Source organism: Nerophis ophidion, linkage group LG09 (assembly GCF_033978795.1).
Source record: "Nerophis ophidion isolate RoL-2023_Sa linkage group LG09, RoL_Noph_v1.0, whole genome shotgun sequence".
In the NCBI taxonomy this organism is placed as follows: Eukaryota; Metazoa; Chordata; class Actinopteri; order Syngnathiformes; family Syngnathidae; genus Nerophis; species Nerophis ophidion.
In genome coordinates, this window is record NC_084619.1 from 10,806,737 (window position 1) to 10,824,331 (window position 17,595).

General features: G+C 39.0%; 1 protein-coding gene and 1 long non-coding RNA gene across 3 annotated transcripts in view; one reads left to right on the forward strand and one right to left on the reverse strand.

Moving 5' to 3' along the window:
- Positions 1-1,527: 1,527 nt before the first annotated feature.
- The window catches only part of LOC133558999 (uncharacterized), a 40,917-nt gene continuing 24,849 nt past the window's right edge, over positions 1,528-17,595 (forward strand). The window contains exons 1-4 of one of the 2 annotated variants that reach the window (XR_009808075.1): positions 1,528-2,839; positions 2,906-3,020; positions 7,839-8,013; positions 14,963-15,091. This is a non-coding gene — a long non-coding RNA (uncharacterized LOC133558999). The remainder of the gene's footprint in view (positions 2,840-2,905; positions 3,021-7,838; positions 8,014-14,962; positions 15,092-17,595) is intronic. The other variant, XR_009808076.1, reaches the window with a different exon arrangement.
- Positions 1,718-16,072, reverse strand: drgx (dorsal root ganglia homeobox). The gene is made up of 6 exons (XM_061910264.1): positions 15,459-16,072; positions 14,970-15,070; positions 13,155-13,256; positions 7,828-8,000; positions 2,899-3,011; positions 1,718-2,836 (listed from the first exon to the last, which is right to left on the reverse strand). The coding sequence occupies exons 1-6, from the start codon at positions 15,514-15,516 to the stop codon at positions 2,499-2,501; spliced, it is 885 nt and encodes a 294-aa protein (XP_061766248.1). The 5' UTR covers positions 15,517-16,072; the 3' UTR covers positions 1,718-2,498.

Genomic DNA, 17,595 nt, shown 5'->3' on the forward strand with positions numbered 1-17,595 from the left:
TGCCGAAAATGCATAATAAATAAGGGGGGAAAAAAACGTATACAGTGGGGCAAAAAAGTATTTAGTCAGCCAGCGATTGTGCAAGTTCTCCCACTTAAAATGATGACAGAGGTCTGTAATTTTCATCATAGGTACACTTCAACTGTGAGAGACAGAATGTGAAAAAAAAATCCAGGAATTCACATTGTAGGAATTTTAAATAATTTTATGGTGGAAAATAAGTATTTGGTCAACCATTCAAAGCTCTCACTGATGGAAGGAGGTTTTGGCTCAAAATCTCACGATACATGGCCCCATTCATTCTTTCCTTAACACGGATCAATCGTCCTGTCCCCTCAGCAGAAAAACAGCCCCGAAGCATGATGTTTCCACCCCCATGCTTCACAGTAGGTGTGGTGTTCTTGGGATGCAACTCAGTATTCTTCTTCCTCCAAACACGATGAGTTGAGTTTATACCAAAAAGTTCTATTTTGGTTTCATCTGACCACATGACATTCTCCCAATCCTCTGCTGTATCATCCATGTATCCATTTTGGTATAAACTCAACTCGTCGTGTTTGGAGGAAGAATAATACTGAGTTGCATCCCAAGAACACCACACCTACTGTGAAGCATGGGGGTGGAAACATCATGCTTTGGGGCTGTTTTTTCTGCTAAGGGGACAGGACGATTGATCCGTGTTAAGGAAAGAATGAATGGGGCCATGTATCGTGAGATTTTGAGCCAAAACCTCCTTCCATCAGTGAGAGCTTTGAATGGTTGACCAAATACTTATTTTCCACCATAATTTACAAATAAATTCTTGAAAATTCCTACAATGTGAATGCCTGGATTTTTTTTCACATTCTGTCTCTCACAGTTGAAGTGTACCTATGATGAAAATTACAGACCTCTGTCATCATTTTAAGTGGGAGAACTTGCACAATCGGTGGCTGACTAAATACTTTTTTGCTCCACTGTATAGTCGCACTGGAGTATAAGTCACATTTTTGGGGGAAATTTATTTGATAAAATTCAACACCAGGAATAGACATTTGAAAGACAATTTAAAATAAATAAAGAATAGTAAATAACAGGCTGAATAAGTGTAGGTTATATGAGGCATAAATAACCAACTGAGAAGGTGCCTGGTATTTTAACGTAACATATTATGGTAAGAGTCATTCAAATAACTATAACATATAAAACATGCTATACGTTTACCAAACAATCTGTCACTCCTAATCGCTAAATCCGATGAAATCTTATACGTTTAATCTCTTACGTGAATGAGCTAAATAATATTATTTGATATTTTACGGTAATGTGTTAATAATTTCACACATAAGTCGCTCATGAGTATAAGTCTCAGCCCCGGCCAAACTATGAAAAAAAACTGCGACTTATAGTCCGAAAAATCTAGTACTTGTTAAATAAACCCTATGCCTTGGTTTTAATGAATACCTAGGCCTACTACGCTACTGTATTTTACCGTCGGTCATTACAGTGGTATTTGGAAAGTGTTTTCTGATGTGGTACTTTGTGGAAAGAGTTAGAGGGACTATTGTTCTAGAACAGTGGTTCTCAAATGGGGGTACGCGTACCCCAGGGGGTATTTGAAGGTATGCCAAGGGGTACGTGAGATTTTTTTTTTAAATATTCTAAAAATAGCAACAATTCAAAGATACTTTATAAATACATTTATTGAATAATACTTCAACAAAATATGAATGTACTGTAAGTTCATAAACTGTGAAAAGAAACGCAACAATGCAATATTCGGTGTTGACAGCTGGATTTTTTTGTGGACATGTTCCATAAATATTGATGTTAAAGGTTTCTTTTTTTGTGAAGGAATATTTAGAAATCCAGATGGATCTCTATTACAATCCCCAAAGAGGGAACTTTAAGTTGATGATTACTTCTATGTGTAGAGATTTTTATTTATAATTATATCACTTGTTTATTTTTCAACACGTTTTTAGTTATATTTACATCTTTTTTTTTCTTCAAATAGTTCAAGAAAGACCACTACAATTGTGCAATATTTTGCACTGTTATACAGTCTAATAAATCAAAAACTGATGACATAGTGCTGTATTTTACTTCTTTATCTCTTTTTTTCAACCAAAAATGCTTTGCTCTGATTAGGGGGTACTTGAATTTAAAAAAAAAAATGTTCACAGGGGGTACATCACTGAAAAAAGGTTGAGAACCACTGTTCTAGAACATTCCATTAAAATGTAGAGCATTGAGGATTTAGCACTTTTTTTGTGTCAATTCCAGCAAAAAAGACACCCATTCAACAAATATTTACCTCAAAAATGTGCCGTTTCTGAATCATGTCGTCTTTTACCGTATTTGTCCATGAACGAGTGCAGAAAAATGGATCCAAAGTTGTGCTTTCATGAGGACCACCGGGTCCCCCGAATGTTCACAAACAGTACTAATAATCATAGAAATATCTCCGTAGTTGTGCTTGGAGGACCAGCAGACAGTCTTGGGGGCCCTCGGAGTCCTCACTTCTTCTCCAGTGCGTCCTTGTTGGAGCAGTGAGGGTGCTTGTCGGACACCTTGGAGGCCGTGTTGGGACTGGAGCTGTCGCTTCCTCTCCCGCTCGCCTCCCCCGGAGCCGTGGGGGCCGCCGAGGGCCTCGCCATGTTGGCCCCCGTCAGGACCCCCACGTTGGCGGACGCGGCGCCGAGCAGGTTGGCGGACTGCAGCACGGCCTCGGAGTGCTCGCGGGCCTTCATGCGCAGGGCGGCCACGCTGGCCGTGCGGTTGCCCTGGCAACCGTAGGGCGGCAGGAAGGATAAGCCCATGGGGTCCGGAACGCAGCAGGAACACAAGGCGTTACCTGGTAAGATCAGAACCCTTTTAGTCATTCGGAACGATCTCTTATTCATTTTGAAGGATCACCTTTCAGCGTGGCGACCTGAGAGAGGGCCTGAGCGTAGGTGGCCGAGTTGAGGAGGGTCCCTGGCAGGCAGGACGGGAAGAAGGGACCCCCGGGACCCACCGGTCTGTTCATGCTGACCAAGGTAAGAAATGATACACGTCATTTCGTTGAATTCACTTTGTTAGAAAAGGGTCAAAAAGCGAAATCGAAACAAAAATAACTAGGAAAAAACCCTCTACTACTATTGATATATAGTTTATATATCAATGATGAAATATTAACATTGCAACACATGCCATCCATCCATACATTTTCTACCGCTTATTCCCTTTTGGGGTCGCGGGTGCCTATCTCAGCTACAATCGGGCGAAAGGCGGGGTACACCCTGGACAAGTCGCCACCTCATCGCAGGGCCAACACAGATAGACAGACAACATTCACACTCACATTCACACACTAGGGCCAATTTAGTGTTGCCAATCAACCTATCCCCAGGTGCATGTCTTTGGAAGTGGGAGGAAGCCGGAGTACCCGGAGGGAACCCACGCGTTCACGGGGAGAACATGCAAACTCCACACAGAAAGATCCCGAGCCTGGATTTGAACCCAGGACTGCAGGACCTTCGTATTGTGAGGCAGACGCACTAACCCCTCTGCCACCGTGAAGCCCGCAACACATGCCAATACGGCCTTTTTAGTCCACTAAATTACAATTTTTAATTTCCCGCGGAGTTTCTTGTTGAAAACGTCGCGGAATGATGACGTGTGTTTGTGAGGTTATTGGTTGGAGGGGACATATTATTTGCCATGGCTTGCAGGGGCAGCGTGCTGAGAGTGAGGGACGCAAACAGACTGGACAAGTTGGTAGAGAAGGCCAGTAACGTGGTGGGAGTGGAGCTGGACTCTCTGGCGCTGGTGTCAGAGAGGAGAAGTCTAGCAAAACTCCTGGCCATTATGGACAACACCCCCCACCCACTACACTCCGACCTTGCGGAGAGAACGAGCACGTTCAGTGGAAGGCTCGGACTCCCAAAATGTAACACGGAACGACACAGGAGGTCCTTCGTACCGACAGCCATCAGACTGTGTAATCAATCAATCAATGTTTATTTATATAGCCCTAAATCACAAATGTCTCAGACTGTACAAACCATTACGACTACAACATCCTCGGAAGAACCCACAAAAGGGCAAGGAAAACTCACACCCAGTGGGACGCCAGTGACAATGCTGACTATGAGAAACCTTGGAGAGGACCTCAAATGTGGGCAACCCCCCCCCCTCTAGGGGACCGAAAGCAATGGATGTCGAGCGGCTCTAACATGATACTGTGAAAGTTCAATCCATAGTGGCTCCAACACATAATGCATATGTTCCTTGACTGCACTTAAATGTAGAATATATTTATATTATTCATATATCATATATATATAATATATGTCATATATTATTTATTATTATTATTGTTTATTGTGAGCGAACTGTGGTGCTGAATTTCCCCCAGGGATCAATAAAGTAATTTGTATTCTATTCTATTCTATATTAACTCAGCACCACTTACGGCTAAAAGTCGTCTCTTTTCATCGCATAATTACACAGTATTTTGGACATCTGTGTTGCTGAATCTTTTGCAATTTGTTCAATTAATAATGGAGACTATAAAGAAGAATGCTGTTGGTGGAAAGCGGTGGATTGCAGCTGTCTTTAGCAACCGAGACACAGCCGGTGTTTCTTTGTTTGTTGTGAAGCTTTAACACAGAGCGGTCAAGCGAACATGTTTCTCTACGTCAACCAGCATGTTTTTGGATGGAGAAATTGTGATATTAAGTCGGCTCTTACCGGAGACTTGAGTGGAATACGCGTCCTCCTGCAGTAGCTGTCAAAAAAGGCAGCTGTGAGCTTGGATCCTCGGCTTCTCTCTGAGACACTGGCATGTTCACCGCAGCTATCTGACTTTGAGGTATATCTTTACAATCTCACTAAAACACTATTAACACAATAAGCAGATAAGGTATCTTCCAGAATTATCCTAGTAAATGTGTCTAATTACATCTGAAACACTGACACTGCCGCCGCCCGGAGCCGTCGCTTTTTATTTTTTTTCTAGTTCGTCACTATCAATATCCTCATCCACGAATCTTTCATCCTCGCTCAAATTATTGGGGAAATTGTCGCTTTCTCGGTCCGAATCGCTCTAGCTGCTGGTGGCTATGATTGTAAACAATGTGAGGATGTGAGGAGCCCTCACGCCGGTGACCTCACGCGCACATCGTCTGCTACTTCCGGTAAAGGCAAGGCTTTTTTATTAGCGACAGAAAGTTGCAAACTTTATTCGACGATGTTCTCTACTAAATCCTTTCAGCAAAAATATGGCAATATCGCGAAATGATCAAGTATGACACATAGAATGGACCTGCTATCCCCGTTTAAATAAATAAATCTCATTTCAGTAGGCCTTTAAAGGCCTACTGAAATGGGATTTTCTTATTTAAACTTTTGATGCTGATAAAAAAGCCTTGCCTGTACCAGAAGTAGCAGACGATATGTGCGTGATGTCATGGGTTGTGAAGCTCCTCACATCTTAACATTGTTTACAATCATGGCCACCAGCAGCGAGAGCGATTCAGACCGAGAAAGCATTGATTTTCCCATTTATTTGAGCGAGGATGAAAGATTCGTGGATGAGGAAAGTGAGAGTGAAGGACTACAAAAAGAAAAAAAAAAAGGCTAGAGGGCAGTGGGAGCGATTGAGATAGGGAAGATGTTGTGAGAGGCGTCTTGGCAGGACCACTCGACCAGGCCCAACCGCAACAAGGGATAGAGCCATACCGCTTTGAACCCGACACTGACAGTGATGGTCAGGAGGACGCTGCTGATATTGATGCTGGAGTAGCACACGACATAGATCGCCTTCAGAATACAGAATGGTAAAAATGATCGCTGCATAATACACTGTACTTTGTGTGTGTGGTCCAATCCAACCGTGTTCGCTCTACATCTCTGTTCCATAGTAAAGCTTGACTTTCACCTTTCGGGAATGTAAACAATGAAACACTGGCTGTGTTTGTGTGGCTAAAGCCCGACGTAATACACCGCTTCCCACCTACAGCTTTCTTCTTTGATGTCTCCATTATTCATTGAAAAAATTGCAAAAGATTAACCAACACAGATGTCTAAAATACTGTGGCATTTTGCGATGTAAACAGACGACTTAATAGCTGTGAACGATTCTGGCACAAAATGCCCTCTACAACATGCTTTTGTAGCACTTGGCTTCATTGTAACCACGGTGGGAGACGAGGAGAGACCGGTTTCTTTAATGGTAATACGATTACAATGTTAGGCAGAGGGGTAGTTGTAACATTTTTTATAGACAAATTCTACTATTTTATAGTCACGGTGGAGAGTGTGGGGGGGATGCCAAATATTTTCTCCTTCCAAGGCGGGGCTTAACAAAATATTTTGAGAAGAACCGGTACAAAAATCTTCCAACAATTTTTCTCAACAAAAGAGGAGAAATGTAACGTTTTGCTGGCATCGTGGTGTAGTTTTGTTCTCTCGAATGATGCAGTCAGATTGAACACAGTGTGAAGGTAAAAAATGAATATTTATTACCACTAACAAAATAGACTAGGAACAAAAACACTTGCACAAGGCACTAAAGACAAAACAAACAGAACTAGCATGGGAGCCAGAAGGAACAAAAAGCGCTAGCATGTGGGCTAGGGACAAGCAAACTGAGGAATAGCGTGGAAGCTAACGAATACAAAAAGTCTTTACCACAAGCGGGGATAGCGACGTCACCTGTTGCATCGAATAGCAAACTAGAATCCGAGGTCGAATGAACAAAAAGGGCAGGCTTAAATAGAGGGGATAATCACAAAGCAGGTGACACAAATGCGTAACTATGGAAACGGAACAAGCCACCAGGAACTAAGGCTGACAAACTAACCAGATGTGATACAAAATGGAACCAAAAACCAGAATATGTCATGATCCAAGTAGCGGATCATGACAGGAAATATAATCTTAGAGGAAAATCTAATTTAAAATATTTGTATGCTCGTACAACACTTAAAACCTTTGACATATCTGTATGTTTAATTAAATTATGGAATGGATTGAGCAAAGAAATCAAACAAACCACCAATATGATTCGGTTTAAGAGACTGTTCAAACTACAAGTGTTCACTAAGTACACAGAACAAGAATTATGATGAACATCTTAAACCCTTTGGGTTTTTTTTTTTATTGAGACTGATTATTTATGTATTTAATATCTTTTTGCTTACTATGGTATATTATGTGTTTATTATTTATTTGTCCGCTGTTACGTTACAGAAAACAAGGATAAAATTGCTATGGTAAGAAAAGGGGTACGATTAAATAAGCCTTTTCGGACATGCTGTAATAAAATAATGGGAAAAATGTGATGAAATTACATTGTATCGAATGTTCCAATTAAACTTAAACTGATCCAAACAATGCAGTTGATTTGGAAATACATTTTTTTTTCATATTTGAGCAAACACTGGAATGCTGCAACTAAAATGTGTCCTCATGTGCAAATAAAACATAAGTTTATCCACTCTAATTTTCATATAATTTGTGACGTTGTCATATTTTATATACATTTCTTTCAGCCAGGTCTGACTACAACGTGTGTGGTTAGATAAATAAGCACTTTATTAGCCGTACTTACTAATAAGATCACCCGAAATATGTTAACACTGAAATAATAATCAGTTTTAATGTAATAAAGGTGTATTATTATTATTGTTAAAGGTGTGGTACCACACCAAGCATGTGTGTTTGCAGCAGAACTTTTCATCAAAAGTGGTTCATCATGAATAAATATGTAAAACTTCAACATTTCTCAGTGAATAATGCAAGCATTTTATGTTAAATGTCAATAAAAGAATTCATTCATTTTTTTAAATTGCTGCTCACCTCTGCTGCAGCTCCAGCGGCTCTTTCTGCTTCCTGGCCTGCTCGGCGGGCGACTGAGGGTTGATGCCGCGAGTCGGAGGAGCGCCTTCGCTTATCTGCTCTTTCCCTCCTTCTGAGTCGGCGCCGCCTCGCTCCGTCTTTCTCCACTTGGCCCTGCGGTTCTGAAACCACACCTGCACGGCACAGGTAAGCACGGGGATCACTTCAGTCCAGGACTTGATTTTTAGAACACAATCAGGAAATTAGTGATGTGCGGATCGATACTGAAATATTGATAGCAGATCTTTATGCGCTGATATCCATTCTGAAATCAAATATTGATACTTTAGTTCAGGGGTGTCCGGGCTTTTTTCAAAAGTATGCTTTTTTTTATATTTTTGGAAAAATGCTAAAAACAGATTTTGTGTCAGCTTTGTATTATTAGTGACTGTGTATATTGATATTAAAACCCCATTTTAATTGAATGTAATTTTTCAATAATACCATTTTTTTTTCTCCTTTTTCTTACATTTTTGCTGTTGTTTTTTTCCCAAGGAGGAATAGAAAAAAATAATAATACGATTATGTAACTGCATAACCATCCATCCATCCATCCATTTCCTACCACTTATTCCCTTTCGGGGTCGCTGGCGCCTATCTCAGCTACAATCGGGCGGAAGGCAGGGTACACCCTGGACAAGTCGCCACCTCATCGCAGGGCCAACACAGATAGACAGACAACATTCACACTCACATTCAGAACCAAGCATGTCAAAAATTCTGCCTGTACAAAAATATTAAAGTTCACTTACACATTTAATCTTAATTTCCTCTCATGGATTATTAAAGTACTGCTGATTCTGAGTCTGATAACAGCGTTTATTATGGTTGTTGCAATTTGTCATAACTAGTATTATTTAATTGTCTTTTCTCATCAACTAACTAAACTTTTTTTAAACTATTTTTATTTTTAGAGCTTTAAACATTTTAGTGTTTAAACTTTTTTCACCAAGAGCGGAATACTAAAAAGTCAAACACGAGGGGGGGGGGGCATATTTGACTTTTTAGCAGTTTAAGCGTTCTAAAAAATGCTAAAAACAAGTATTATATATATTTAAAAACACAACTTTGTGTTGTAGGTAACTAAGTATATAACTATTATTATTAGTTTAAAAATCTCAGCTTTTTGTCATTATAGAACAACTTTTTGCTGTTTTTCTTACATTTTAACTGCTTATTATTTAAAAATGCACAACTTTTACAACCTTCCACAAAATATAAGTATCGGATCGATACCATCCTGAATTTTTTGGAAAAGAAAGAAAAATTGCAGAAAATGACAGAAGTGTCAAGTACATAGTATAATATTTTATATATACATTTTTTTAATGTGTCATACTCTGAATGATTCATTTTTTCATCCTAAAAAAAGACACACAATGAAGGCAAACAGCTCAATGCAACCTCAATAGGAACCAAAACAACACACTGCAAGCATTTTGTGTACTTTTGCACGACATCTTCCTCCTTCTGACACAACTTACTAAAATAAATGAAGTATATTCTATATCGGGGTTGGCCCTTGCTAATAAAATCGTTATGACGGCCCTGTCCGTGAATGTAGCTTGTCCGCACAACTCCCTACAGTAGAAAGCGCCGTACCTCTGCTTCCTAACACACCTCATACACGCGTGGTCCGCCAGAGAATAAGAAGATGTAGCAGGAGGGATCGGTGTTGTGAACTCAGCGACTTTGTTGTTATATTTAGCGAGAATTCACAAACCATGTACACACAATATAAACTATATGTGTCTGTATATATATATCCATCCATATGTCCATTGTCTACCGCATATTCCCTTTGGGGTCGCGGGGGCGCTGGTGCTTATCTCAGCTACAATCGGGCGGAAGGCGGCGTGCACCCTGGACAAGTCGTCAGCCTATCACAGATAGACAGACAACATTCACACTCACATTCACACACTAGGGCCCAATTTAGTGTTGCCAATCAACCTATCCCCAGGTGCATGTCTTTGGAAGTGGGAGGAAGCCGGAGTACCCGGAGGGAACCCACGCATTCACGGGGAGAACATGCAAACTCCACACAGAAAGAACCCGAGCCTGGGATTGAACCCAGGACTACTCAAGACCTTCGTATTGTGAGGCAGATGCACTAACCCCTCTTCCACTGTGCTGCCCATATATATATATATATATATATGTATATATATATATATATATACACATACATATATATATATATACAGTACAGGCCAACATTTTGGACACACCTTATTCAATGCGTTTTCTTTATTTTCATGACTATTGACATTGTAGATTGTCACTGAAGGCATCAAAACTATGAATGAACACATGCAGAGTTATTTATGAACTTAACAAAAGAAAGTGAAATAGCTGTAAACATTTTTTTATGTTCTAGTTTCTTCAAAATAGCCACACTTTGCTCTGATTACTGCTTTGCACACTCTTGTTTCCAGTTATTTTTTGCCTTTTTTTTGTTAAGTACATAACTCAAGATGGCAAAAAATATTGCAATGTTACATAAAATTAAAAACTCTGTGAATCAAAAGGCTCTAATCATGTTATATAATTATTTCATACTCCCATATCTTAACTATTGTGTTGAAATCTGGGGAAACAATTACAAATCAAACATCAACTCTATATTTTTACTTCAAAAGAAAGCGATTAGAATTGTAACTTATGCGAATTATCATGACCATACCAATGCTCTGTTCATTAAATTAAAAACATTAAAACTGCACGAACTTGTTGACCTCAATACTACTATTGCGGCTTTCAAAGCTCATAACCACATGCTGCCTGGGTGTTTACAAGTGAGATTTAAACCCAGAGAGAATCCCTATGACCTCAGAGGTTCAGCTTTCTTTCAGAAAGCAAAAATAAGAACAAGCTTAAAAAGTAGATGTGTTTCTGTTAGAGGAGTTCAACTGTGGAACAGCTTGGATGATTCCTTAAAATGTTCCAGTTCCATTCACACATTTAAAAAACACTTTAAGACCAATGTCTTGAAAAATATATCACTCTTGAATTAACATTGTAGTTAATACTATGATTAATGTTAATTAAAAATTAAACATGAGATATAAATAATAATAGAAGTACAATTGTTTGTATATATAATTAGTGCAAAGGTCTATATGTACACAGGGATATTTCACATGCCTGTACTGTGTATAAAATTGAACTACGTTCATGTTGTTTATAATGTTGTTTATAATGTGTATTTATAATAAGTTGTGCAAAGGACTTTTCATAACTTTCGGAAATTTATTTTGTACTTGAAATTGTTTATAGGGTTAGGCGCAATAAGTGTTTAACTTCAGCCTAAACCCTTTCGGTCTGTAACATTTTTTATTTTCAATCTATGAATGTACAACTGTTTTTTTGCTTTGTTGACCATTGACCGAAGAACAATAAACTTGAAACTTGAAACTCCACATGCGTTCATTCATTGTTTTGATGCCTTCAGTGACAATTTTCCTATGTAAATAAATAGTCATAAAAATAAAGAAAATGCATGGAATGAGAAGGTGTGTCCAAAATTTTGGCCTCTTCTATATATTTATTTATATTTATAAGGCAAAAAAAAGTACATTCATGAATTTTAATGTATTAAATTGCCCTACGATAATATTCCACAGTTACCTATGCATTTGATTAGTATATTTTTACATACACATTGAGGGATACTTTATCCGATATCATAAGTCAAGGTGACAAGCATATAATTACGTTTTTTTTTGTAATTTAACAACATTTTTTTGGTTTTGTGTGTTTTTTTGTGCATGATCTTGACAATATGAAAGTTTAAAAGACGAGCAATCGCATGCAGTGCATGAAAACATAAAGCATTGACGGAACAAATACGTTTAGTCAAAAAGTTGAAGTGCTTTTTTTTAAATGTCAGCAACTTTTTCTGGTTTTATCGCAAACATTTGGAGACATTACGCTCTTCTCAACGAGCAGCGGGTGCAGCTCTCTCATCTAAAAGCACTCACAGGCAATTAACTCTCTCGTTTTTTACATTAAAAAAAAAAACGTTCATATTTTTTTTTCTATATTTCTACGGTTTCTAAACGTATTTGTTTTGCTTTTCATGTTTCCTTGACTAACTTGTCACAGATAGATCGTAGTTCTGCGGAAAACGCACAATACTTCCGATTTGTGACAGAAAGTAAACAAACTATCAGGAATCGTTTTGACTTTGAAAAGTGTTGCAATGAATTGATCGACCGCTCCCTTGTCGGACATGTCGGAATGGCGCCATGTTTGAATGCGACCCCCGTCAGGTCCCGACCTGAAGGTTTGACGCCGTGTTTTCACGAGTGTAAAAGTTGCTCCATCCGGCGCGGGGGAACAAGTAATCCTATGTTAATCGAATGAAGGTCAGTGCCTATAAGAACATTTAATTGAGCCATTTTTCATTATCATATTTTAATGACTTCCCGCTGACAGTTGTGCAGCCCGAGAGAGCGAGCGATGAAGTCGTTTATTTCCCTATTTAGCGATTGTTTGACAACATCACATTCGATTAGGAGCGGCTTCTAGCGGGCGTTAATCATAATGGGTACCTCTCCCATTGTCGCCGCGCTACAAATGATGTCAACAAGCCCCAAACAAAACATGCGGCGAGGACAACATGGACGACAATGCAACCGATGGACTTATCTCACCCCTGCACCTTCCCTGCTACAAGTCAAGCCCCCCCACACTAACCCCTCTCTCAATGGGCTGTAATTGCTCCATTAATCTCCATTTGCAGCATGCTCTTAATGCGGGGGAGGCCCATTGACACTTTACACACATACACAAAAAAATGGAGAAAGGGCATACAGGAGGGGGGGGGGGGTGCACACACGCACACACACACACAACAGAAATTACATTTATTTTCCAATAATAATGTAACTTTAATATCCCCGCACGTTCACATTGAATAATAGCAACAAGGTAATCGGATTAGGGAGAATAATAATTTGTTGACGCTCCCTAATTTACAATGCTGGATTCCATTATGAGAGTAGAGATGACCCCAGGGAATAAAAGGCTAACTATTACATTGGACACAATTAGATCAATCTGTGTGCACCCAAAAGCAGGAAATGACGTGTGCACAAGAGTATGCACGCACACACACACACACACACACATTTGACAAATGACAAAGGGACATTACTGCTGTTTAATTATGCATAAGCGATGAATCAATCCAGTCCAATCATCAGGATGACATTGTAAGTATTTTAATGATAATAATTGTTATTATTATTAATATTTTTATTATTATTATTATTTGGTCTCACCTGAACTCTGGCCTCAGTCAGGTTGATCTTCATGGCCAACTCCTCACGCGTGAACACGTCCGGGTAGTGGGTCTGTGCGAAGACCGCCTCCAAGGCTTCCAGCTACACACACACACACACACACACACACACACACACACACAAACATTAGACACCATGCATGCAAAATAACGAGGAAACAGAACAAAACAAGAGTTTATGTTCGCAATGAATAACATTTTAGTCCGAAATAAGCACTTTTGACATTGATTGCTTCGATTTCCACTTTTTGAGTGTACTTTAAATCAGTGGTTCTCAACCTTTTTTCAGTGATGTACCCCCTGTCAACATTTTTTTTTTTTAAATTCAAGTACCCCCTAATCATAGTAAAGCATTTTTGGTTGAAAAAAAAAGAGATAAAGAAGTAAAATACAGCACTATGTCATCAGTTTCTGATTTATTCAATTTTATAACAGTGCAGAATATTGCTCATTTGTAGTGGTCTTTCTTGAACTATTTGGATAAAAAAAGATTTACAAATATTTTTCTGCACTCGTTCGTGGACAAATACGGTAAAAGACGACATGATTCCGAAACGGCACATTTTGAGGTAAATATTTGGTGAATGGGTGTCTTTTTGCTGAAATTGACACAAAAAAAGTGCTGAATCCTCAATGCTCTACATTTTAATGGAATGTTCTAGAACAGTGGTTCTCAACCTTTTTCCAGTCATGTACCCCCTGTGAACATTTTTTTTTAATTCAAGTACCCCCTAATCAGAGCAAAGCATTTTTGGTTGAAAAAAAAAAGAGATAAAGAAGTAAAATACAGCACTATGTCATCAGTTTCTGATTTATTAAATTGTATAACAGTGCAAAAATATTGCGCATTTGTAGTGGTCTTTCTTGAACTATTTGGATAAAAAAAGATTTAAAAATATTTTTCTGCACTCGTTCGTGGACAAATACGGTAAAAGACGACATGATTCCGAAACGGCACATTTTGAGGTAAATATTTGGTGAACGGGTGTCTTTTTGCTGAAATTGACACAAAAAAAAGTGCTGAATCCTCAATGCTCTACATTTTAATGAAATGTTCTAGAACAGTGATTCTCAACCTTTTTCCAGTCATGTACCCCCTGTCAACATTTTTTTTTTAAATTCAAGTACCCCCTAATCAGAGCAAAGCATTTTTGGTGGAAAAAAAGGGATAAAGAAGTAAAAAGATATAAAAATAACTAAAAAACTTGTTGAAAAATAAACAAGTGATTCAATCATAAATAAATATTTCTACACATAGAAGTAATCATCAACTTAAAGTGCCCTCTTTGGGGATTGTAATAGAGATCCATCTGGATTCATCAACTTCATTCTAAACATTTCTTCACAAAAAAAGAATATTTATGGAACATGTCCACAAAAAAATGTAGCTGTCAACACTGAATATTGCATTGTTGCATTTTGTATTTATATGAACTAACATTCATATTTTGTTGACGTATTATTCAATGAATATATTTATAACGTATTTTTGAATTGTTGCTATTTTTTAGAATATTTAAAACAAATCTCACGTACCCCCATTTGAGAACCACTGCTATAAGTCATTCAAACATAGGCCTACAAGTTTTGAATAATGTAAAAAAAAAAAACTAAAAGAGACATATATAAGTATATTTGGTCCTGTTTCAAACTTGTTTAGCTATCTTTTTAATATAATTTTGCAAAGGCCTTCCCCCCTGGCATGTTCAGTAAGGACGTGTTGCATTAAATTTCCAATTTTGAGTCCTCTGATTTTTTTTTTTTTTTCTTTGAAACCCATCATTGCAGTTTTTACCTGTTGCAAGGTGAACGTGGTCCTGTTCCTGCGCTGTTTCCTTCGCAGGAAGCCGTCGTCAAAATCCGCCGGGGCGTGGTTGGCGAAAGTGCTCGAAGTCACTGCAGATTAGTTTCACAGCCGTGAATATACATTTTTTTTGTTTTGAATCAATTTCATAAGATAACTGGAATATATATATATATATAAGAAAGGAAAAAAGGTTGCCTATTTTGCAAGCCGGTGCAAAAAAAACACAGAGTAAACAACAAGAGAGAATGACTTCAAGTTGCCTGATAAAACATTGAGGGACTTATGACTCCAAACATCTGCTCCTTTCCCGGGACAAAAAGACCCTTTTATGGCGACTGCCCTCAGGAGGGAAACTTTAAAACAGCATCAAAGTTTCATTTTGTGGTGTCAGAAAGTGACGCCCGAAACAAAACATGGAATAATAAAAAAAAAAAAAAAAGCACATGTAAATAAATAGTCAAAGTAAACAAGACTTACATGTGTTGGAGCGACAACACTCTGCATCCAGCTGAGGAGGGCAGTGGAAGTAAAACATCCTGCACCTTTTAAAAAAAACAACAACACACACACTAACACACACACACACACACACACACACGTTACAAGTCAAAGTTGTGGTGTGTTTAGTTGCAGGAGCATCCTAGAAGTGTTGTGGCTTTGCTGCTCAATAGACAAGTGACTGGGAGGGTCCACTTTGGCTGTCTTGTCTCCCCCCACTTCTCTCTCTCTCTCTCTCTGACACACACACACACACCTCTGGGAGTGTCCAGATGTGTGTATAAGTGTGTGTGGAGTGTTGCTGGTGTCGCACAATCTCACGCCTAATTGCTCCTAATCGGATTATTTTTGTCTGGATGAAAGGTGCGCGCGCAGTCGTCATCTCCCCCAACGCACTAAACTTTTTTTTTTTTTTTTTTTTTTTGATTTCTTTTCGTATATTAAAAAAGAGTAAGTCCGCTTTTGGGTTTTGCGCGGCGGGGTTAATTGCACGTGTGGGGTGCGTTAAGGGCTCCACTTTACAAGGCGGCGCGCCTCTCCAACACTCGCAAGGCCGAGATTTTGATTTTGTTCACAGCAAGGGGTCCCGCGATTTATTGTGTCGGGGCTGAGATAAATGACGTGCTGCGGGAGCCTTTCAATTAGTTTTAAAGCACGTGCGGGAGCACACGCCATGTCTTTTGTGAGGGGCGCGCGGCGGAAAAAAAAAAATGAGGCTGCAGAATTTTTTTCCAAGAGGAGCGCGGGATTGGAGCAAACCACATAAAGAGCGCCAAATCCCGTCTAATGGCGCGTAATTGGTTCTGTAATATCATTACAGGCGGATAATGGCCAGTTACACGGCCCCGCGCTATTAAAGCCTTTCCCCGGCGTGCAGCGTTTATGTTATTAAAGGGGGAATATAATGATATTTTAGTTATTAAATGCGCGTAATTAATTTATGCACCGCTGAAAATAAACCCGCTATTATGACCTGCATGGCGAGGTGAGTGCAGAAAATTGAAATCAAATAACGGCCTTGATAACTTTATCCTAATATTTGCTGCAGACGACCGCTGGAGGAGGCCTCCAGGAGGCGTCTCAAGGAGCCTTTCTCGTGCGCACTACAGCGGCCCAAAACATTTGGAAACACTCAATAAAAGCCTGATTGCATTCACACACATGGTTTTCTACAGCATCTATTTATTATTCAACTTCTTCTTCTTCTCCACATTTTTACACCCGGTTCAAACTGTTCCAACTTCAAACTGTTCAGCCTATTCGGGAATCGCGGGCTTTCTCTTTACGAATTCCGAAAATTCCCAGATTTCCCAGGATTTCAGCTTTTCCGGGATATTTTTCCCATTCAAAATGAATTGGCCATTTTTCAAGCTTCCACCATTTCCACATTTTTCAGCCTGTTCGAACTATTCAACCTTCAACAAATTGCACCATTTTGGACATTCAAAGTATCCTTTTTCCAAGTTCCAAAAATTTCCAGGATTTTCCAGAATTTCAGCTTTTCCGGGACATTTTTTCCATTCAAAATGAATTGGCCATTTTTCAAACTTCCACCAATTCCAAATGTTTCAAGCTATTCGAACCATTCCACCTTAAACACATTCCACCATTCTGAAAATTCAAACTATTTTTTTTCCGAGTTCTAGAAATTTCCCGGATTTTCCAGAATACCTGCTTTTCCGGAAAATTTTTCCCATTCAAAATGAATTGGCCATTTTTCAAACTTCCACCATTTCCACATGTTTCAAGCTATTCGAACTATTCCACCTTCTACACATTCCCCTATTTTGGACATTCAAACTACCCTTTTTCCAAATTCCAAAATCTCCCAGGATTTCCCAGAATTCCTGCTTTTCCGGGACATTTTTTCCATTCAAAATGAATTGGCCATTTTTCAAACTTCCACCAATTCCAAATGTTTCAAGCTATTCGAACCATTCCACCTTCAACACATTCCACTATTCTGGAAATTCAAACTATTTTTTTTCCAAGTTCCAAAAAGTTACATGATTTTCCAAAATTCAAAATGAATTGGCCATTTTTTAAATTTCCACCATTTCCACATTTTTCAAGCTATTAGAACTAGTCAACCTTCAACACATTCCACCATTCTGGA

Coding starts and splice junctions, on each gene's coding strand:
- drgx (XM_061910264.1), bottom strand. CDS start 15,516: ATGTTTTACTTCCACTGCCCTCCTCAGCTGGATGCAGAGTGTTGTCGC. Junction 15,071..15,458: donor GTGTTGTCGCTCCAACACAT/GTAAGTCTTGTT, acceptor ACTAATCTGCAG/TGACTTCGAGCACTTTCGCC. Junction 3,012..7,827: donor CCGCTGGAGCTGCAGCAGAG/GTGAGCAGCAAT, acceptor TACCTTGGTCAG/CATGAACAGACCGGTGGGTC.